Genomic DNA, 23,863 nt, shown 5'->3' with positions numbered 1-23,863 from the left:
TACCTTTTTAAATGAATGCAAACTATAAACACTAGTTTCTTTTCAACCTGAGTAGAAATATAGTGCTATTGGAACATACTAATATGACTTTTTTTTTTAGATGCAGGTTTATTTTTTCCATCTTTCAATGGGAATTCCTACTTAGAACTGCCTTTTTTTACAACCCTGGATGAGTTGAAGTTTTTCCTGGAGAAAGAACATAACAGAATTGTTACCATCTACCTGACCATAAAAGCAAACTCTTTAAATGGAACTATTCTCTACAGTGAGTATTAAATGTTTGACTTCTTATACGTCATGTTTCTTTCTCAAATGTTGACCTTTTGAATCAATGAATTATTCATCTAAATATTGTGGGAAAACTTTTCTAGCCTTGTGAATGAAGTATTACCAAAAAGAAATCTTAGCTCTTTCTACCTTATTTTTTTTTTTTTGAAGTTTCTTTAATTTATGAGTCATTCAATGGAACATGATTTACAAACAGGCTCTGAACCAACAACAAAGAATATAGCAAGTATATGAATTTGACGGCATATGGCTATCACAGTAAAACATAAAGGCTGCACATGTTTCAGAGCACATTCTTAAAATATAAATCACTAAATATGAATTGTATTCAATACTTGATAACTTGGAAAAATGCATTCCAAAGCTGGGATTCATTTGACAATTGGGAAAATTCCTATCACTGTTTTAGGAACATCTATTATCTTGATGTAAACAGGTTTGAAAAAAAAGAAAAAGGAGTTTTAACAGTATTTGTTTAGGAAATGTTTCTACAGCTAGGGTTCTCTGCATTGTTATGCAATATGTGCACAAGTGTCTCTGTAACCAGAATTTATGGGCCTCTTCTCTGACTGAGCATCATTAAGGTGTATTATCTGTAGTATTCAAAATGTGACAATTGTTTTATTTCTTTTGAAGTGAATGCATGATAGTTTTAACAATTCCTTATATTGCACCAATGTAATGTTTCCAGTACTTTAATAGATTATCCACTGTGAGAAAATTTATTTCTTAAATGCCTTACTCCTCTACTTGGAAATAGTTTGCAAAATTGATTCATTATTATGTACTTACTAAACGAAATTTAAACATTTTTATTATTTGACTATGCATAAAATGCCTTTAAAAAGCATTTGGAAAGCTGGGTGAAATTATAAACTTCGAACATTAAATTAAAACTGAGAATTTATGTTATGTTTTAGAAAGAAACTAACTTGTCAGAACTAGGCCAGCATTATTTATTCCTCAGGAGCAAGCACCCATGTTTAAGTGATGGCTTTAGAATGTCTGATTTATTCACGTTAAAAGAAAGAGAGAGAAGAAGAGAAAAAAGAAAAACTTGTTTTTGTATACAAAATCTAAGTGCTGGCAGACGACCATAAAATTTAGAGGTAATAGTGCATTTCAGGGAAAACAAAACAAAACAAAACACAGAACAAAAGACACAAACATATCATTTAAAGCCACAAAGCAAAGTGATTTCCTGGCTTTGCAATTTTTAAAGTTATATAGAATTGGAAGGTGTTTCCTTGGGGAAAGTGTGTTTTTACCAACTAAAACAGCTTATAGTCAAAGCAGCAGCCAACCCTTGGAAATTCTCTTCCTCTGGACCCATGTTCCTGGCTCATGTCCATACTTCCAGTCCATGTGTTCTTTTTGAAGGCCATAGAAATACCTGCCAAGCATGTATATACTCTGTTCAAATCAGTACTTTAATTTAAATGCAGTAAAACTCAAACTGTTGTGAGTGCCAAAGGATATTTTCTGCCTTTCTTATCCAATGACCTAACAAAATAATCAAACTAGAAATTATTAGTAAGAATACAGTGTCACTGTAGTGATTGTCAATTTCTGTACTTGCCTTAATTAATTGTTGTTGTCACAATACTGGATACATTGGAGCTATTTATCCAAGGGAGTTTCATAGCCTGTGAATGGAGGAAATATTTCTGTCTATAAAGCATTCTTTTGTAAGGTGGTAATTTAATCCTACACTGCTGGGAATACCTCAGCAGAATGTTTCCTGGGGTTGCTGTTTTCTCTCCTCCTGGAATTTGCCAACTTCATAAAAGCCTTGCAACAAATGAACACAAAGATTTTTGTGATTCAGTTAGATATCTATATATAGTTTAAAAGGCGTCCCTTAACTTGACTTAAGGGCTAATTTTCTTTCTTTTGAAATCAGTATATTATGAATAAGAGCAATTAAAAGTAGTAAGAAATGTAAAATATATGTTTCACTTTAGATTTTAGGAGCTGATTTTGTTTGGGTTGTTTTTTGTTTTTGTTTAGTTTTGCCCTTTTTTCCATTCCTGTACATTTCAGTTCAACTCAATTCCATTTCACAAACATTCATGGAACATTTGTATTTTATGTCATCAAATATTTAAGGGAAAAGGATAGAGAAATACTAGGCTGATAAACCAATGTCAGCTTTGAATTATATTCCTACTTCAAAACTGTACATTTATCTTGTCTCAGTTTGCCTCACCAACTAATTGATGTTGAAAAGGAACAAAAGGAAGATAAAACTTGAATCCTTATGGGGTTACAGTAAAAATCCCTAAAAAGGATAGTTTTAAAAAGAACTCTCTGTGGGAGAGAGACAGCTCTAAGAGCAGCAGTCAAGATGAAAAGAAAGCTTTTTGAATCTGCCACCGAACCAATTCAGAATTCTGGAACCCTGTCAAAAGGAGCAACTAATAGGTCATGAGAGAAGGGAGGAGACCACACAAAATTCCTTACGTGCACTCTCAGAAGATGAGCTCTATTCGGCAAGCAGTATCAATCAGGAGGTTTCGTCATGGGATATATTACTATTCAATTGGATCCATTCTGTGCTGCTGCTTTGAAAAGAAATAAGCTTGCCCTGTGGAAGTATGTGATCTTTGAGAATGAGGAGCAGACAACTGACCAAGTCCCAGGAGGCAAATTACATGACCAGCTCTAGTGGGAAAACAGGATTCAGAAGCAATCTTTATACAATGTTTGTATTTAAGTAGCAACGTTTGTATTTAAGTAGAAAGCAAAGGAAGAACCAGTCTTAGGTACTTATTCCAGGGAGGAATTGACAGATAAGTAGGATTATCGAGGCCTCCTTTTTTTTTAGCATTTAGAGAGGGTGAAAAGAAGAGATTTCTGACACCGCTAGAGAAAGCAAGTTAAATCTAAAGAGTCATAACACCTGCCTTTCTCTCTTAATGATCCCCAGCAGAATACACAATATCTTCATTAGATACTATTGCACTTTGTTCCAGTGATGTGGTAAATGCCAATGAAATCCCACAGCATTCCCTGACACCATATCAGAAAGAATCTTCTTTTCTTATGGGAAAAAGTGGCTCAGTTGTTTTAATCTTACAGTATACACCACAAATTTTTTTAAATATCTTCATCCCTCTTTAATAGCGCCCAGTAAAGCTAGCTCCAGATGAATATGGGAGGGAGGGAGTTGAAAGCATGGATGGGTGAATTCCTGTATCACCATTCATGAGGTACTTCTAAACTACCTTTTATTGTATCTTATTTCTTTTCATGACCACAAAGTCAAATTTAACAAATTTTGAGTGCCTAGAAAATGCATAGCATTCTGTTAGGCACTGTAAGGGCTACAGAATTGAATAAGATGGTCTATATCACTAGTTTCTCCCCATTTAGTAGAAAGATACTATATACAGAATTCTATGGGAAGGCTGATCGTGATAAGTCTTATAATAGAAGTATAAATTAAGAACTGGGGCAGAATATAGAGATTCATTACACCAGGAGTCTGTGCTTACACCTGCTTGCTAAATAGGGAACACCTCCTAACCAGGAACTGTGTTTTATAGCTCTCTATTCCACCCCACTTCCTCAGCGCCTCCATCAATGCCTTCCACAGAGTGAGCACTAGATTGGAATAAAGTTCCGTTTGTGAGTCACTCAACTTTGATGGTTGTGATGAAAAATAAGTAGGTATTGAATCTTTATTTTAGGAAATTATCTTGTTGAACATTGTTATATTTTTCCTTTGATGTGTATGGGGGAAAAGGGAACAGATTTCAATGGGCCAGTCAAAATGTAGCTTGAATTAAAGATAATTTTTTTCCTGCATTTAGTTGAACAATCAGGAGCAGAGCAGGTGGAAAACTTTTCTCTAACAGCCAGAGAGTAAATATTTTTGCAAGCCATACAGTCTCTGTCCCAGCTGTTCAATTCTGCCATAGCAGCATGGAAGCAGCCATGGACTGCTTCATTCATAAATGAATTCATGTGGCTGTGCTACAACTCAACTTTATTTACAAAAACAATTTTTGTAAATGGACTATTGTTTGCCAGTCATTGACCTAGAATGATGTGATTCATTAAACTTTTCTTGAAATAGAACAATTAGGTTCTACTTCTGTGTTTGAAAATTATGAATAAAAAAGTCAGTTAGAGATACACCTCTGCTTCTGAGTAACCACCCCAGGGGAGTGGACCAATCAGGAACAAGTTTGCTTCTGGTGAACAGAATTGGGGGGAAGGACAAATAAACAAACAGCAAACAAACAAATGAGCCCAATCAAGGACTGAAACTGCTGCTATGACCATTTCAAAAATAGTGTAACCCAGTAATTAAGAAAATGATTCGAGAGTTGTACTACTGGGCCCTTTGGGCAAGCTATTTAACATCTTCATGCCTCAGTTTCTGTAAAATGGAATAATAATAATATTCAAGATATCAAAAAGTTGTTGCAAGAATTGAAAGAGTTAACACATTTAACTTTCTTAAAACAGTGCTTGGTACATGGCAAGCAAGAAGTAAGTGCTAGATGTCTTACTTATTAGAATAACAATTTAACCTCTCCCCCCTCATAACTTGCCTAAAGATTTAGGGAAAGGACACTGGGGAATTAGAATCACAGAATGCAATATTTTTGTCTGAGAAGTGTCATTATTGCTACATCTATCTGACAGCTATATACACCCTGGGAAAGAATAGACAAAAAAAAAAAAAAAATCTTGGAATCAGGAATGCAAGAAAAGTGAGATAGACAATTGGTACAATTTTCGGTTTTCATTTTTATCCATCTCACCGAAATGAAGAGTACTCATTTCCTCTGAGTCTTATGTTATTAGGGTTTTTTGGGTTTTTTTTTTTTTTTTTACTGATTAAGCACAATTAGCAAACTTGGAAAAATTAAAATTATAGGCTCTTTATAAACTTCAGAAACTGACCCAGAAGCCAGTCTCCAGCAGCATGTGATAAACATGTGTTTAATAATTAATTACACATGCCAGGCTGCTGCCATGATATGTCAGTTCTGCCCAGAGCTTCTTTGGCTGTCGTCTTTCCCCTGACCAACTAGCTCACCCTATCCTCATTACTGCCCGTATCACCATTGTTGCACTAAGATGTCTTTGAACCATGAGCCACTGTGCTAAGGTTGCTAAGACTGCTGCAACTGTATACAAATCCAAACTTTTAGAGGGAACTGGGAAAGAGGAGTTCTGAAGCCACAGCAAAAGTATCTGTGTTCAATAGAGAACTCAAAGCAAATTTAGAGAAGTTTATCACATGCCAAGAAGGTGGGACCAGGGATGAGGAGTTCATCTGACTACTGCCACAGGTAGTCCTGATTGAAATGTCAGTAGGTGACCTAAAGTAGACTCAAACCCAATTCACTTGTGAGCTAACTATACAAAATAGGGTAAATCCATTAACTTTTCTGTATCTTAGTGTGACTACAAATGATGCAGATATGATTTTTATTATCAAACTCACAAGGTTAGAAAAAATGTACATAAAGTTTGGAAAATTACAAAGCACCATAAAAATTAAGGTGTTATTTCTTTTATGATAGATGGTAGAAATACATGCCACTTTATGGAAATTTCAACCTAAGTACCTGATTTAATAAACAATCTGTTCTCATTTCTATTGATTCTATAAGGAATGATGTTGAATTTTATTTTGATTCAAAATGATGACTGATGAATCTCTTCTGAATGTTTATTTTTAAATGATCTCAAATCAAACTGTCATTGATGTTGGAGCATTCATTATAATAGCTCAAATAGAGATAATACAAAGAATGATTACCTATTATAATGATGAATAAGCTAATTTTCTTGATTTGACCATCACAAACTGTACACAACTATTGATAGTCATCTTTGCACCCAACAAACATGTATAATAAATTATGCTATAATAAAAAAGTTTTTAAAAAAGAGAAAAATACTCATTTAATGGAAGTTGTACCATATAAACCATAAATACTCTATCTTCGGTATTTTAATAGAGTGATGAAGTATCCACGTTTAGAAAATTTCAGATCTGCAGTCTAACTCACTATCAGAGGAAACTAAAATTGTAAAAATGTCGACTGGTATGTTATTGTTTTCCCCTCTACTTGATATTTATTGCACTATTGTTTCTATCTTCCAAAACTATGTGTAATGTGTAAGATTATCTTTCTAAAAGGCCAAAGATTTAGCAACTGGAGTCCATTGTTTTGAGAGGAATCAATACTGTTTAGTGTTCTAAGTAGCATTTTTGTGCTTACCACATCTTAAATCAGCAGGCAATTAATTATTTCATTAGAATAAATAAAATTTGAGAATTAGAGATTTTAGAAAATTTCAGAATATTGTATGCATAAAAATATTCAAAGATCAATACATAATTTATTGAAAAAATTGCTACACAGCCTAAAAGCATAAGGAACTATTTTTAAAAAAATGATAGGTTCACACTTCTCCTCTAATGGATCATCAAGCATCTTTTCAGTGAAACAACAGAATGACTGTCTTTCAATGGCTTAATAATGAGCTCTTCTAGAGCTCTCCAGTCCTGTCCAAAGGTAGTACAAATTGGAACATCATAGGGAATGAGATACTACTTTTAACATTAGCCAGAGAGAGAGACAGTGACAAAGAGACGGAGACAGAGACAGAGACAAAGAGACAGAAATAGAGAGAGGAGACAGAGACCAACACACAGAGGGTTTACATTTGCTTGTGTTTGAGCAATGTTGAACAAGATTTGATATGGCATATGATTACTCAATACATAAAGTTTAATATAAAAATACACATGTTTATCTAAGAATAATCACCGCTTACAGATTTCCTTAGTAGTTCTATTTTGAAAATTCTGTATTTTTTCTCCTTTACTAATGTCCATTGTTTTCTGTTCTAAAATCAAATAATTTTTATTATAATGATGTTTGAAAATATGTCTTTAATTCTGTTTGTGAAAACCAAAGAGTTCTGCCTGAAAGTTTATTCATAGCTTTTCTCTAATTACAGAATCTAGATTTACATGATACGAAGTCAGTTGATTTGAGAGTGAAGAAGTTGATCAAATAATATAGGCTATATTTCCTGAGGTGATGAATTTGCTATTGAATCATCTAAATACATCAGTAGCCTCAGGTTGACCATTTTCCCATCTACCATCACATGTTATCTGCAAAACACTTTGAACTCCTTTAAAAAAATTATTACATAAAATAAGAAATTGTTTATTAGTAGAATAAATCAAAATGATGAGTCAAAAACTGTTAATATTTAGCAGACTATATGGAGAACTTAGCTTAATTGTTTATTTCCATTTTCATTTGCATTACCTTTGTTAAAGTGTCTTTATTTTGTACTGTATGACAGGGTAGCTATGGTTCATAATGGGATGTTGGTATACTTGAATAAGACTATTTATCCCTACCATTGATTTTAGTGGATGAGCTTCCTTTAAAAATAACTTATTCTTGCATGGTGCTACATAAATCTTGTCGAATGTGTATAATCAATCCTTAAAATTCAGTTTTTGAAGTTTTGAAAAAGAAACCTTGTCCATATGGCACAACAGCCTGACCTAAATGTTCAGCTCTGTCCTATCCCACTGTATATATTATATTTTCAAGTCTCATCTCAAAAATATAAGTCTGAAATGGTAACATAAAGCAATTTATAAAATATCAGATAATAGAAAACTTCTGAGTAAAAATGGTGGAATGGAGCAGGATAACTGCCTTCTAATGCATAACACCCTCCCCACCCTCATGAAGGGAGTGGAAAACAAGTCAACAATTCAAGAAAGAAGAATAACTTTATGCTATTTTATGTTATAACACTTTATGGATCCAAGGACAGAAAACACAATATGCTGGTGCAGAGTTTTGGGTTTGTAAATGTGCTTCTATTGCCCCCCACCATACCCCCAACCCTAATAAAAAGAAGAGTCAAAAACAATACTAAATATTCTTAATTATACTCTCAAATTTATAGAAAAGCAGCTTGAGAAACTGAATAGAAAGCCATGAGAAAAATAAGGAAAAGCACTAACCAGAAAAAGCCCCCCAAAAAACTGCTAATGGATCTCAGCAGATGCAGAAGAGGTGAAGCCGCATTGCCCTCTGTCAGGGCTGATGTGAGGTTTTGTACAGCTGAAGTCCTCAGAAGTGTGCTAAAAACCTGCGTGGGTTGAGTGGGCCCTAAAATAGGACATTTAGCCAGATCTCAAAAGAGTGATCTTCAACCATGTTTATTATACCTTTTATTATTCCTAATTTATTAAATCTTTAGGGCTGGTCAGTTAACTTACTTGGTTAGAGTGTAGTGCTAACACCAAAGTCACGGGTTTGGATCCCCTTACCAGACAGCTGCCCCCAAAAAAAACAAAACCAGAACAACAACAAAAAAAACCTTTAATGCTGTTGTTTTGTCCAATTTGTTTACTTTCCTCTTTAATATTGATTTAATCTTTGTGTATTACTATACTTCACTTTGTGTTGCTCTCTTACTGAATGTATACTCCAAGTTCTACAGCTTGATGCACTCATGGGAAATACGTTTCTGTTCCATGGACTTCATGTGTTCCCACCCCTATCTGATTCTTCAACTGTATTTTGAATCCTTCTTTTCTTCCCCATCTTGCTTATCCTTAATGAGGGCATCTCTGTCCTGTCCAAGACTGCCACATTGTCTAATGCCAGGGGACCCCATTCACATTGTATTCTATGTTAATTTGCCCCCTTGGAGTTGGTTTTGGTTTTATTTGTTCTGACGCAATGGGAGTCATTTCTCTTCATATCATCATAACTTCAAAAACTAAAATTATTTTAGTTACTTTTGTTAAAGAATAATTTTTGAAGAGGTATACAAAATCAATACATGTCAAAGATTGTCTTTACTTATTAGTTAATGAGGAAACTGGTAACATATTACAACCAGTTGAAAGGAGAATTCAAGGAACAGCAACATATAAAAAATAAGGAATTCTGAAGCAAACTTACAAATAGAAGAAAAACAAGTCTACCCATAGGGTAATAATGAAATTCATTTCACCAGACACAATTATTTTGCGTGACTATAGTAAAAAAATTTTGAATTATTATCAGTTTTCTTCAACTTACATAATTGTAAGATAGCTCAAAGACAAAGCAAGGAGCAGAGAATCTGAATATGTAAGCTGGATATTAATTATGCTTCCTCATTTTAAAATCCTTTATAACTTTTCCTGACACCTTTCTCTGAACCATTCTTTGAGATCTAGATGTTGATTTTAATCTACTCTCCCAGAGCCTGGGGTATGGGGAAGAGACAACCTAGGTTTCCTGACATTATTGCTGAGGTGTTAAAGAAACATTTATCTAAGGTTTAGCAATAACTTTATTTTCAACATGATTTCTTTCTTTCTTTTTTTCTTTCTTCTTAATTGAGGTAAGCTCTAACACAAAAATATTCCAAGCATATCCACAGACCACTGAGGGATCTCCAAGACCCTTTCAGGTGTCCATAAGGTCAAAATAACTGGTGGATAAAACTGCTGGCACCTTAACGTTGAGGCAGCAGCATCATTAACTCATACTAGCAGACACTGTATTCTTCTCCAGAACACACTCAAAGCAAAAATCAGCACTTAAAAATGTCCTTAGTGCATTCCAGTCAAGATGGCAGAATAGATGGTCCCCAGCATCACTCTCTGCCACAAATCAACCAATTTACAACTCTAAAAGTGTGACATCAACCAAACTGGGGCTGCTGGACCTCAGGGGAAGAGGAAGAGAGACCTACAGAGTTCATGAAGATGAGAGAAACCATGATGAGAGAAAGAAAAAACTGCTCTGAGTGTTTTGGGTCGTGGCTGCTTTAATGCTGGAGCTGCTGAGCACATGGAGCAGGAGCTGGCAGAAGCCACAGCTGTGCCCCTCAGATGGAGTTACTTGGAGGTGGCAGGGGATAAGAGGACCTTGGTGGCTCACAGGACAGCAAAACCGCTAATAGGGTTCCCATGGACCCTCACAGGAGCAAGGAGCCAGAACAGTTGATAAAGGGGAGCAATTCAGAGGCCAGTGAATCAGCACAAGGGACTGGTGCAGGGCCCAACCCCTGGGAAGTATATGGAGCACAGGCAGTGGGAGAGACAGGCCCACTGGGAGAACACTGAGATATAGCAAGGACAGCCGATCCTCCCCCCAATCAGTGCAGGACCACTCAGAGGAGACTGGTCGGGAATGCAGAATTGCATGGGATGCAGTTTGATGAAAAAACTCAGGCCCAGATCAGTTTCTACACAATCCAGGTGCACTGAGTCTCTGGAGAGCTGGCATTACCTATAAGGTCAACCATTAAACCCTGAGCTGCACAGAAATCCTTCTCTAGGGAAATAACAGCAAAGCAGCTACTTAGCTCAACAACACAGCTCAAGTACTGGTTCCCACAGGAAGTTCCCCCATGTTAGAAGTAAGCGAAGAACAAAAAATTAGTTCTGGCCCAGTCATACCAACAGCACCCTGGGCCCCCACCCACAACCACTCACACTGCTAGTGTCCTGGGGCCTGCCCAGGATCCCAAGGCTTGGAGCCAGGGACCGGACCCCACTCCCACATCTAGGCACACTGCCAGTGCCTTGGGGCCTGCCCAGGGGGCATGGGGCATGCCATCAGGAACCAGATCCCCCTCCCACAACCAGGCACATTGCACCAGTGCCTCAGGACCTGCCTGGGGACCTGAGGCATGGATCCAAGGACCAGACACTCCCCACAACCAGGCACACCACCTGCACCACAGAGCACACCAAAAACATCACCTCCATGTGGGTGGCCCATCACACCTATCACAGTAACCATGGCTGCTGCAAAAGTGGCTAGAGTCCATAACCACCACACAGATGGTCCACCAGCCACTGGAGTATGCTGACACAAGGAGAGTCACCAGCAGAGATAAAAGAAGAGGATGTCTCTCTCCACAAAGCCCATTTTAGAGTGACAGAAGAAGCATCTGCTTTATGACAATATTGGGGGACCTGGTCACACCTCTCAGCATTGGACAGATCATCTAGGTTACAAATCAACAGAGTAATCATTATTCTTTCAAAAGGAGAGAAGAAATCTAGCATAATTAGAGGGGGGAAGGGAAACAGAGAAGGGGATAGGGAGAAATTCGACAAGGGGCATAAAGAATAATTACAATTTGTAACAATATATATGCTAGTAATATTGATTTGATCAACATATCTCAATGTTGAACTCCAAAAATATGTATAATCAATTTTGATTCAATAAAAATTTTTTAAATAACAATAATTTTAAAAAATAAAAATAAAAATGTCCTTAGTGATGCAATAAAATGTATTAATTTTATTTAGTCTCAAACTTTGGTTACTTTTGGTGGAGGGAAGAAAGAAATAGTGATTGGTAGGATTTCTGATAATGCAGAAAATATTCTTTTTCTTAACTTGGGTGCTGTTTAGATGAGCACTTTGTTTAGTTATCACTTTGTGATAACTCACTGAGCTATAAGCTTACAATTTGTGTGATTTTCTGTATGTTATACCTCAATTTAAAAAGTTAAAAAAAAAAAAGATCTATGACCTTACAGGGACAGATGTCTAATATTTACTGTCAAGTGAAAAGAAAAAGTTAAATAAAACTACTCATGAATTCATGAATAAAGCATGATTTCACTTTTAAAAATAAAATTGGGATATATAAATATTTGTATATAGATAGATAGGTGGTAGAAAAAAATACTTTAAAGTGGAATGGAGACTGGGATAGGAGAAAAGGAAATATTTCCCTTTTTTCTTTATATATTTCTCTATTATTTCAATTTTTATGAAAAATACATATTACTCTGTAATTAAAATAGAAATAATTTCAAGACATGAAAAATAATAGAAAATAAAATTTAGACATTAGATTCAATTAAAATAATGATAATAAATGTTATTAATGCACAGTATGTTCCAGGCACTTTCCATTTATTATTTTATTTAACTATCACAGCAGTTCTAATAGTTGCTCTTATTACCCCATTTTAACATATGAGAAAACTGAGGTTCAAAATGGTTAAGGGCATCTAGCTACTAGATAACAGAGTTGAAGTTAAACCCATGTCAGGTTAGTGCTGTCGATACCATGTTATCTTCAGCCTGCAAAAAAAATGTATACTTCAAATGTGGTCTTATTACATAAAATAATTATCTAATAACATTCCTATCATTCCACTAAAACATGACTCCTTAAAGGCAAAGACTATGTTTGTTGAATAAATGAATGTTATTGAATAAAATATAAATCTACATTAATTACTAATGTCTTGTTTGTTCTTACAGGTAGTGAGAATACTTTTGGAAAGCAGTTTCTTCATTTATTTCTTGTGGAAGGAAGGCCTACAGTTATATATGGATGTGGAAGTTCTCAAAATATCTTGACTCTTTCTGCGAATTACAGCATTAACACAAATGCATTAATCCCTATCACAATACGGTAAGTAATTCACAATAGCTCTTTGAACTGTAGTGCTGAGCTCTATTTAAATGTTATTTATATGTGTAATACTCACCCAAATATGGACAGAAAAAAGAAGTCCATCTGAAAATTGTTTTGCCAACTACTTTTTTTTTTTCTGTTTCGTGGCAAAAACTACAAATTAAACTAAGGTATGGTTTACTGTTCTGTGGAAATCAAATTGTATACAAAATAAATAAATTTATTTGAAAATATCATGGTACAAGCAAATAGATTAGGGCAAAGAGTCAAGTAGTTCAGTTGAAATTCAGATCTAGTTTAATTGTTCAACAAGATGTCTTTTAAGTAAATAGAGCACAGCTGCTAGAAATGGGTGGGGTTGGGGGGAGCCATGACTCTGCACAGAAAAAGAAAATCCAGTAGAAAAGAAAAACCAAATGAATATTAAATTGAAATGTCTTTCTGGAGTATATAAATTTTTGGAAAGCAGTCTTTTTATTAGAGCTTCAGAATTAGAAAATATCAAAAGAGAGAAATGGTTAAATAAAGTGGTCACATCATAAGGGGATTACTGAACAAAATTTACATGTGGCAGCCGAGAATCTAAAATTCTTCATGAGTATATCAATCTAGTAATAATGGTCACTAAAATTACTCTATGTCAGAAAAAAATATTATTTTGTGACTGGGTTTGTATGTAAGGCAGCAATTGGACGTTAGTCTGATCAGCAGAAATCTTGGCTAACCTATCAAGGTTAAAGAAATCAAATAAACTTTCTCAGGGCTGCATAAATCTGAAAATAGCATCAAGGAAATTGACACCAATCTGAAAATGTATACTTCTCACAGGCAAGGATAGAATCTTACTCATTTTTAATGCACTTAACAGGGCATCTGACAGATAGGAGATACTCAGTAAATGTCTAAATGAACTAAGAAATGAGGGTGTCTGGGCTGGGCAATTCAGTTGGTTATAACAAGAAGGCAATCGAATTACCCTAAGGTAATGAAATTATTATTTGTAAATTAGGCATACCCTTTTGGAACACTAACACACAACAAACCCTTTCAGAGCAATGGACTTAATTCATATTTAAACCCTCTGTACTGCAGTGTTTACTGTTGATCACAAAAAAGAGCCAGATAAGAAGTTGAATAACTTAGAAAGCTATTTAAAAGGTATTGTTATTGATAAGTTCATCATTTTATTCAATGTCATAAATTTATACAAACTGACACATTCAATTGTTGAAGTAATTTTTATTTTTGGTCAAACTTTCTTAGAGGAATGATTTTCTTTTTTGTTTTTAAGTAAGAATAACCTAACTTGGCAATCCTCAAACCACTCATATTCACATGTAGCCTAAGTTGAAAGCATCCTGTAATAATGTGTGTGTGTGTGTGTGTGTGTGTGTGTGTGTGTGTGTGTGTGTGTGTGTGTGTGTGTGTGTGTAATGTATATATACACTTCCAGTAAAACTGAAAACCAAGGACTGTCCAAGTCTTTGGATAAATTTTACCCAAACTTTAGAAAGTAAAAAGGAGATATATCTCCTAATTCCAAATGTAAATCTCCTTTGTCTTATAGGCAATATCCTACAAGAGCTCAAGGTGACAATAGGTTGCATAAGAGGTTGACCCTGAGACTATATTATATATTACACATTATATGTTACATATAATTAATTTAAAAATTTTTGACTGCCCATCTACTGAGCACTCTCTCAATATGTCTTAATTTTTGCTTCTCATCTCTCTTCTTTTATTCTGCATTTAATTTTATTTATTTACTTAACAAATGGCTCTTATTATATTTGTAGTACTATACTAAGCTCTTAGAATTCAATGGTAAGCCAAAACAGATGAAATCCTGTATGTGTATACAGTTTAGTGAGGGATGGACAAATAGTCACACTAATTAGGGAATAATTAAAATTTGAGATGTGCCAGAAATGAAAGAAAAATAAGGAACAAGTCACAAAGTAGCCCAGTCTATGCTAGGAAGATCAAGGATATTCTTTAAAAAAATTAGTAGAGGTGAACTTGGTAAAAGAAAAACGAACAAACTAACAAGCAAAGCAGGAGTCATGAGTTCCAGGACAAAGGAAGAGTATGTGAAAACAGACTTTGGTGGGAAGAACCATAGCATATTCAGAGATCCAATGGACCACTGTGTTTCAAACAGAGAAGCACAAAGGGTGGCTTAGTATTGGAAGATGAAGTTTGAAAGGTGAGCAGTTGGCAGATGCTGTTCATCCTTGTAGCTGTGTTATGGAGTGATTCAAGAGGTCAGTTAAATGGCTGTTATATGTCCAAGTAAGACATAATGGTGCAGATGGTAATTGAAACCTTGGACATGGATAGAGTGTGTAGAAAAAATTACCTGGGACTGAGTCTTGAGGAGCTAACATTTAATGACTGTGTAGAGGAAGATGAAACTGTAAAAGAGTCTGACAAGGAGTGACCAGAGAAGTAGTAGATAAACAAAAGGAGTAGAATGTCAGGAAAGGCAATGGAAAAGTTTATCAAATGCTCTGATAGTGCATTGGACTGTCACATGATTCCATGACCTGAAGACTTCATCGTAGGGGGATAGAGTAAGAAGCCAGACTGGAGGAAATTGAGATAGTAAGTTTAGACAGCTCTTTGAAGAAGTTTTACTGTGAAGGTATAAAAGAGGTAAAGGAGTAGAGTGAGGTAAGGAGTCTAGAGGGAAGAAATGTAAGATGAAAGAGATTTGGGCACATTTAATAGTTGATTGGAATTATTAGATTAGTGGAAGTTATTAATATACAGAAAAATAAAGAAAAACTGAGAATATAAAGCCCATCAAAAGTTTGGAGCAATAGATACAGTAAACATAACAGAAAATTTCTGCCAGAGGGGAAGGAAAATGGAGAGAGACACACACACTGAAGCTTCTGATTTCTGTCTTTGTGAACGTCCATTGATGTGTGATTGCCTTTGCTTTATCCCTTTCTGTTCAACTGTTTATGTTACTTTCTCTGTCTCGTGTGTTTCACATTTACTTCTCCATCATTAACTGAGTAAAATTTAGAATTAAGAAGGTCTTTTTGTAAAATTCTTTCTAGTTGTCCTATTATGACAAACAGGCCTCTTGCTCTGCAAATTCAGGATAAATTTTTCTCTAAAAACCATGTGAATTGGGTTCCTTTTTAATCAGATTAATGGGATTTTTTCCATATTTAAAAGTTCTTGGCAATAAAATAACACAGCACAATTTGTAAAAATTTATTTTCAAAAATTAATGAAGGTAATTTGTAAGGTAAACATGTAAAAGATTGTTTTATTTTTAATTTTATCATTAGTCACTATTTTTATTTTATTAGCCAGTATTTCCATCTACTAAATCCACATTATGTTTGCAGGATAGAAGGCAGAAGTAGAACAAACTTGAGTAAACCACTTGTAGTGATTGAGGTCAATTCAGTATCAAGATAGAAGTTCTTCTTAAATGAAATGGAGCAGAGATCACAGTCTTACAGACACATTGTAATTCATACTCATGCACAGTTTGTCTTTCATTTCAACAAATTCTGAAAGGGATCACATAGAGAGAGCCATTGGTTTTCACAAGGCTTATTCTCTTTGGGGGAAGTTCATAAAATTGTCTTACTATACGTATACTTTTTAAAGTTTCTGAAGTTTAAATTTTGCTGGCACCTGTAGTGTCCATCCTACACAAAGCTGACTCTCTACCCAGTATTTTATTCTCTAAAAAAGCCCTATGTCCTTTCCTCTAGGTGATTTACTGTGCTACCTGCATGTTTTAAAGCCACATAGCCTATCCCACCTTCCTTAGAGTCTACCATCCTATACACCTGAAAACATTTCCTCAAAGATTTCAGAGGTTTAAAATTATTTCTTTTGAAATCACCCTCTAATATCTAATAATTATTTTGCTAGCAAACTTCTAGTGCAGTCAAGAGGATGTTGGCCAAGAATTGCATTAGTGCCAGAACCACACATCCCCATTAGCCACTTTTTTAATAGCAGGTCAGTATAAAGAAATGAATAGTTTAAAATAACTGGACAGATGCTGGAAAAATTTCTAGTAGTAGGTCAGCAAAAATGCTTGTTAGTACTTGCTAAAACCCAATGTACCTCAAGTAGAATCATTGCAAGCATTTTTTTTTATCACATTACCTTTTAAAATGTTTGGTCTAGAAAACAAAATAAAAACTGCTGTTGAGTTTTATAAATGGGCTGATTTTTACCTCCTGTTGCTCTTTTAATTTCTGAGATAACAACCTCATACATATATATGTATGTGTATATGTATGTATATCAGTGCAAATTTCTTTTATTCACTTTTATTAGCTCATTCCCCATAGTTATTTCATTAATAAAGTAGATAAAAATTAATTGTAATGCAAAACAAGTATTAATCTCAAAGGAATGAGAAGTAAGAAGGATTCTGAGTAGGATTGATTTGGGCTTTATCAAATTAAGATATTTATTAATAAATAACTTATCTAAATACAAGAAAAGCACAAACAACAACTTTTTATAATACCCATATTTAGTTTATCAATGGCTTCTCAGACAACTCAGTTCAACATCAGATTCCAGTTCTTTGCCATTTTTTACATATATTATCTACATTGAAACTTGCTGCCCAGTTATAACTTGACTTATAACTTATAACTTGACTTATAAGTTATAACTTGACTTATAACTTGAGCAGGAGACCACTCAAGTTCATATAAGAAAGAATATCCATAATGTATTAACAGCTATACTTTTGAGAATAACTCAAAATGTTATTTATGTTTCTAATTTTCTAGAATGTATAAAAGTTTTTCACACATTTCTGTTAGTTAATATTATATAAGCTATGGATTGCATGCCTTTAGTCTTAGAGCCAAGAAAGTATGCAATAGTGAGAAAGTTCACTTCTTGAAACAGATGGTGACTTTTGAACTGTGCTAAATCTATAAGATATTAAATTTATTCATAAAATGTTGCCATGTCAATATGGAAAGTTTGGCAAGATTTTCATCTTAAAAAGGTCAAATTTCATCATTTCAATATTAATTTCTGTATCTTTCTCACCAATCTCCTCCATCTGGCATTTTTTAGAGGATATGTGGGAAAACTAGAGTTTGATATGGGAAATACGTATGGCATTTTATTATTATATTGACATGTACATAAATACGTAAATCTGAAAACCACTTCTACTTCTTTATCCATATCCACACTATTCATACATAACATGTTCATACATAACATACATCAAAACTAGCTGGATAGCAAGTTATAATGCAGTTCATTTGCATTAAATTGTAAAGATCTACTGTAAAACTAATATTTCTTTTATTAAATAACCTTAAGAAAACCTTTAAAGGATGTCTATGGAGCTGCAAGTTGGTAATTTTAATATTGTTTAGGATTATTTGATAGAGTCCTCTGCTAATATGCAGTCTCTGAAATTTGCACATATCGTGAGAAACAAGGAAGTTCAGGTTCAGTTTTGCGCTTAGTGATGCAGAAATGGGGTGGAGCTTTCTAAGCAAAAATGTCATAATCTGAATGTGAAACTGAATCTAAAGAGTATGTTTATTGAATAACCTGTCAGTCGACTCTGCCACCAATTTGATGTTTAAAAAAATGTATTTCAAGTTATTGCTGACTATGTCATCACATGTTTATTCCTCTAAATTGTGCAATTCAGTTCAAATTGTCAGAATGGAATGTCTATTAGCAAAGTTACAAAAGTAAAAACTTGGATCTGCAACTATTCTTCTCCTGGTATGTTGAGATGAGGAGGCAGACTAGAGAACTGGTTGACCCTCAAGTCCTGAGAGAACCACAAAGACTTTACTGAGGAAAAACAGAGATAACAGTTGGCAAGTACATCTACAGTATGGAGTAGAAATGAATTTCATTTTGATGAAAGATTAGACCTTTGTCAGAGGACAGCAAATGGAAGAAGGCCTACAAAGATATCAAAATTTAGATAACACCAAGCTCGTGCAAGAGATTGATGGAAAATAGGTATGACAAGAACATAAAGTTCAAGGTGAAAGGATAATTAGCTCTTCAGCAACTCATCATCAAATGCTGTCATTTTTAATGCAGAGAATCACAGCAAAAGTAAATGGCAAGAAAAAATTTTGAGCACTAGCAGTACATGCAAAGGGAGGCTTCAGATTCTCTTCATCCTTTATAACTAGTGGTAGATTTCTACAACTATCAAAAACGACTACTGAGGAAGCTTGAATTATTCTTGTGTTGTAGAAGAGGATACAGCAAAATGAACTTCAGTCCTTAGAAGATTTCTCTCTCTCTAATTTTAAAATGTATGTAGTCTACCATCTTTAAGACAAGATTTTGACAGTTATAGAAGAAAGTAATAGGAAGCAAAGGAAGACTTAGGGGCAAATTGAATATATGGGAATTTGGGCAGAAAAGCAATACTTTATAGAGTCAGAGAACACTTTGCCACACTGGGCAGTTAAGTAAAGGGATTTAACATGTTAAAAAATAAGATTCATGAGGAAACATCATGGGGTTGTTTGTTCATTAAGCAAAGGAATGGTGATTTAACAATATAGATTTCTATTTTGTGTATTTTCCAACCCTTATATAGGCCCCATCAGTCTTCCTAGTTGGGATCTATCATTATGACATAGGATATTTGATTACTGCCTTAAAATGACTACCAGGAAAAAGATTTTACTATGAAAATTCTCTAAAGCCTGTTCTTGGTGGTAGGTCTCAGTCCCTGACAACATATTTATCTTTTTTCTTTCTCTAGGAATATACCTTTATTGATAAATGTTGTGTGGAACTTTATTTTTCAAATGTTTGAATATTACTTTTGTGTTCCATGTGTTCAGGATGGTATCACTGATCAGTACAAAAGAACAAAATTTTATTAATATAGGTTATTTAAAATATTCAGACTGAAATGTCAGCTAAACCTTTCAAATTTTAAAACTGTTTTTGTGTCATGTAGATCTAGCAGATATATATGGTAGTATAGAAAGTGATAATGACACATTTTTTAGTGATTCTTTTGTCTTATTTAACTTCTTTAGAATAATTCTCACAGAATGGACTCAAAATATAGACCATCCTATTTATTAAGGAAAAAAATAAAAGGACAACGACATAAGTTTTTTAATGAAGCTAAAAGAAACTATGTCACCTTCCTCCTCAAAAAATTGTCCCTTGCCTATCAATATACTGAATAAAAAGCAGATAGATATTGATATAAATTATTTTACAATTTAAGATCTATGAAGTCTTTTTTACCTAACACAGAATTCAGTTAAGAATAATTTAAACTTCTGAAAAAGTTTACTAATTTTTTTAAAAATTGAAAGCTGGTTTCATAGACAGATACTGGTACTGAGCCAAAGTGCTGAAGTCAATAAATATAGAACAAAGAATTTTAATATTTCTTCAAACAATTTATTCTAATGCCATCAGGAAGCACAGTAAATTTCTGTTTTATGGCATTTGATATAGAATTCTGTCCCCGTCCCCTCTCACTTTTTAACTTTGTAATCACTGGCCCAATTTTAATTGAAAGTAATATCCAAACTCCAATCCTGCCCTTCAAAGACAAAATGTTACAAAGATAAAAGGAAGGAGATTCATGGGAAAAGCCCTATATCAATTACAATAAAACAGGAGTTTTTACTGTGCCTCATGATGACATTATATCCATTGTACCCAGTGCCATCTGCTGATTTACATAGGAGCTGGTTAAACACCTAGTTAAATCTCCCACCATTTGGAGTGCAAAATTTTCCAATCTTTTGTGATGACTGGGATGAACTCAGCCATGCCCTGGAAATCTTTTCTCTTCTCCCAAATGAACAAAACAGCAAAGAAGTGTTCTCCTGCTTGCATAGTAATAGCAATTACACTCATCCCTTCCACTAACGTTTTGTAGCAGAGATTAGGGTGAAGTAGAATACCAACTTCTCTGGCACCTAAGCCTCAGAAGAAGTGATGGTATCACAGTTCTAACTTGTCATAACCTCTGTGTAGAAATTTTGGAACAAGAAAAAGTAAAGTTTTAGGTTTATGATGAACAGAAATCACCAGCAAGCAAGTCTGATACTTGGACACAGGTGTGCAAGCAGTCCTGAGGATTCCCGAAAATATCTGTAGAGGGAGATTTTATAATGGACTGTAATTCCTGTAGTTAAGAGAGTGGGTTCTCAGTCTCCTAGACTTAATGACTGAATCTTAGGTTAGATTCCTTGGAAACAGACTCTGCTATGAAGATTTGCATGCAGGAAGTTTATTAGGAAGTGGTCTTGGGAACAACACCTGAAAGGCAGTGAGAGAAGCAGGATTGAGAAGAGGCAGAAGTTGAATTGAAAAGCAGTTGCAACAGAGGCTTCAACTGCCCCTAAGAGGACCTCTGGAATTGGGATGTTCATATTTTCCTCAGCTGAGTCAAGGCGACTGGGCCTGTGTACCCTCTCCCATCCCCAGGGGACTCTGGGCAGCAAACCACAGCAGAGCCATGGCTCATGGCTACATCAGCCCTTAATGGCTGATGAAGCACAAGACACTTGGGTTTCACTTATACCTTAACAAGCTAATGTTGTTTTTAGATAAACTAGATATATCTCACCACGTCCACTATCATCCCTCCATGTTAACCAGGGAGCTGAGTTTTCCATGTTAATAACATGGTTTCACTGTCTTTTATCAGGAATAACCTAAAAAAATAGTGACCCTTAGGAAGAACAGCTAAATACTGATCACACTAAAGTCCAAAATGCTAATTGTGGAGATGTGCACCAGCATGAACACATATAACTGTAAATAATGTCATTCAATGATTTGTCATTAGAATATAGAGCACTGCCCAAGTAGGGTATACCTGAGTATAGAGCAAAAGGATAGATCTTTACAAGTCCATTCTGATTTGAAAGGAAAATGCAAAACACCTGAAAGGCAGAATCCTGCGAATAGGGAACTGAGTTAGCAAAGCACTCTCTTTATAAGTGCAAAGTCTTTTACTTGTCTGTTCCTTTCTTTGAAACATAAAGATAATAACACGTATTTTCTGCTATGCATGTTCTGTGAATATCATTTATATGAAAGTGCTTTGAAAAGCATCAAGTATCCCTTAAACATATAGTATTATTATTATGGTTTATCATCTACATACATCTATTTCTTCTATTGCTACCTCAGGACTAGAAAAAATGCTTAGTACTTTTTATTTTATAGTATTTCATTAAAAACATTTCATAATAGGGCAGTTAGTAGGGTGATTAATCCACTATCCTCTGGTGGAAATGTTTTTGAGGTTTCTCACTTGTTAGGCTTGACTCCTTTTAGAGTTTCAGGGTTGGAAAAGGGATGAGCCTGGAGCTATCAGAGGCATATGGTACAAAAAGCAGATTAGCAGCGTTGTGGAGTGGGCACAAAGCCTTCTTACGTGTACTATAATAAGCAGATTTGTTTTTATAACAGCAGGGGAGAAAGCAGTTCAGACGATAGTGAGGTAGACATATGAGTGTCTTGTAAGTTTGGGGTTGATACAAAAAACAAGATTTTATTTACAAAGATATGCTAAAAACTTCACCTGCCTAACAGTAATTTCATTCTAGTCATTCTTCATGTCCATCAATAGCTATGTAATACTAGCATTTCTTTTGCATTTATATGATATTTGCTAAGATAAATATTTTCACAAACAATTTCATTGAGTCTTCACAATATATTTCAGTGGTAATTACTTTTACAATACTCATAAAAGAGAGGAGGAAACCAGGGCTTAAAAACAGAGATTAAGTAATTTACCTAAGGTTATGCAACAAGTGAGTCACTGAAACAGGGTTTTCAAATACACCATTTTACTCTAGATCTTTATATGAGAATTTAACCACGCTACACAGCTCATTGCTGTTCATATTTTCCTTCCTGAAATATTCCTTAAATGAGGTCACTCTCAAATCGAAAAATCTATAAGGAGCTTCCCCTTCTCCCCATAATTTATCATTTCAAGAACAAATTATACGGCTTGAATCAAGTTCCTTTATCAACTTCTTGTCTATACATCTTTATCCTCCTCCAACATGGCCTGCCCATTCCATTGAAGCCACAGTCCTCACTGTCCCAAACACAGTCCTACATTTTACCACAACATTCATGTAAGCTAATTGCTATGGACTGAATTGCATCTCCCAAAGGTTCATGTATTAATCCCCACTGTAGTAGTGTCAAGGGTAGGAAATCCCATTATGGTAATTGAAAGGTGGGGCCTATTAAGAGGTGATTAGAATATGAGGACCTGCCCTAGTAAATGGATTGATCCATTCATGGAGTAATAAGTTGATGGTTTAATGGGTGGTAATGGGTGTGGTTCTGATGGCTTTATAAGGATAGCAAGTGAGCAGTTAAGCTCTCTTCCTAAACCATTTTGCCATGTGACACTGTGCTGCTGTAGAGTCACCACCAAGAAAAGGCCCTCACCAGATGCATCCCCTACACTGTGGACTTCTCAGCCTCCAAACTGTAAGAAACAAATTTCATTTCTTCATAAAATACCCAGTTTCAGGTATTCTGTTATAAGCAACAGAAATGGACTAGTATAGTAATGCTATAATTTCTTCCCTGAAATGTTATCTCTGTTCTTCTCTACAAAATCATACACTACACTTTCTGCAAGCCCACCTTCTTCTGGAAGCTATCCTAGACTGGTCTCAACTCATATTCACCTTCCTTACTTTCAATCCCAGTGCACTCATGTCTTGGGATGTTCTGTATTGGCCTTTTGAATAGATGGTTGTCTTGTCTGTTTCTGTTGCTTACAACAAAATACCTGGAATGGGGTGATTTATAAACAAAAATGAAATTTGTTGCTACAGTTTCTGAGGCTGGGAAGTCCAAAATCCATCAGGTGGTGGTGACAGTGACCCAGGGGTCTCACATTGCAAGACGGTGGAAGCAGAGAGTGGAGAGAGAGACAGACTCTCTTCTCTCTTCTTTCAAAGTCCTCAGAACCACACCTCTGACCACCATTTTTAATCCATTCACTATGACATGGTCCTACAATCTAATCACCTCTTCAAGGCTCCACCATTCAACTACCGTAATAAGATTTCCCACCCTCTTAACAGTCACAGTGGAGACCA

General features: G+C 35.0%; 1 protein-coding gene across 1 annotated transcript in view; it reads left to right on the top strand.

Moving 5' to 3' along the window:
• The window catches only part of EYS (eyes shut homolog), a 1,675,061-nt gene that overhangs the window by 1,370,307 nt on the left and 280,891 nt on the right, over window positions 1–23,863 (top strand). The window contains 2 exon segments of the mRNA XM_063097631.1: window positions 101–265; window positions 12,590–12,743. Of these exon segments, the coding sequence (XP_062953701.1) occupies window positions 101–265; window positions 12,590–12,743 (319 nt within the window).

Source organism: Cynocephalus volans, chromosome 5 (assembly GCF_027409185.1).
Source record: "Cynocephalus volans isolate mCynVol1 chromosome 5, mCynVol1.pri, whole genome shotgun sequence".
In the NCBI taxonomy this organism is placed as follows: Eukaryota; Metazoa; Chordata; class Mammalia; order Dermoptera; family Cynocephalidae; genus Cynocephalus; species Cynocephalus volans.
Note: the sequence above shows the minus strand (reverse complement) of the source record. Positions and strands in the feature narration are given on the sequence as shown.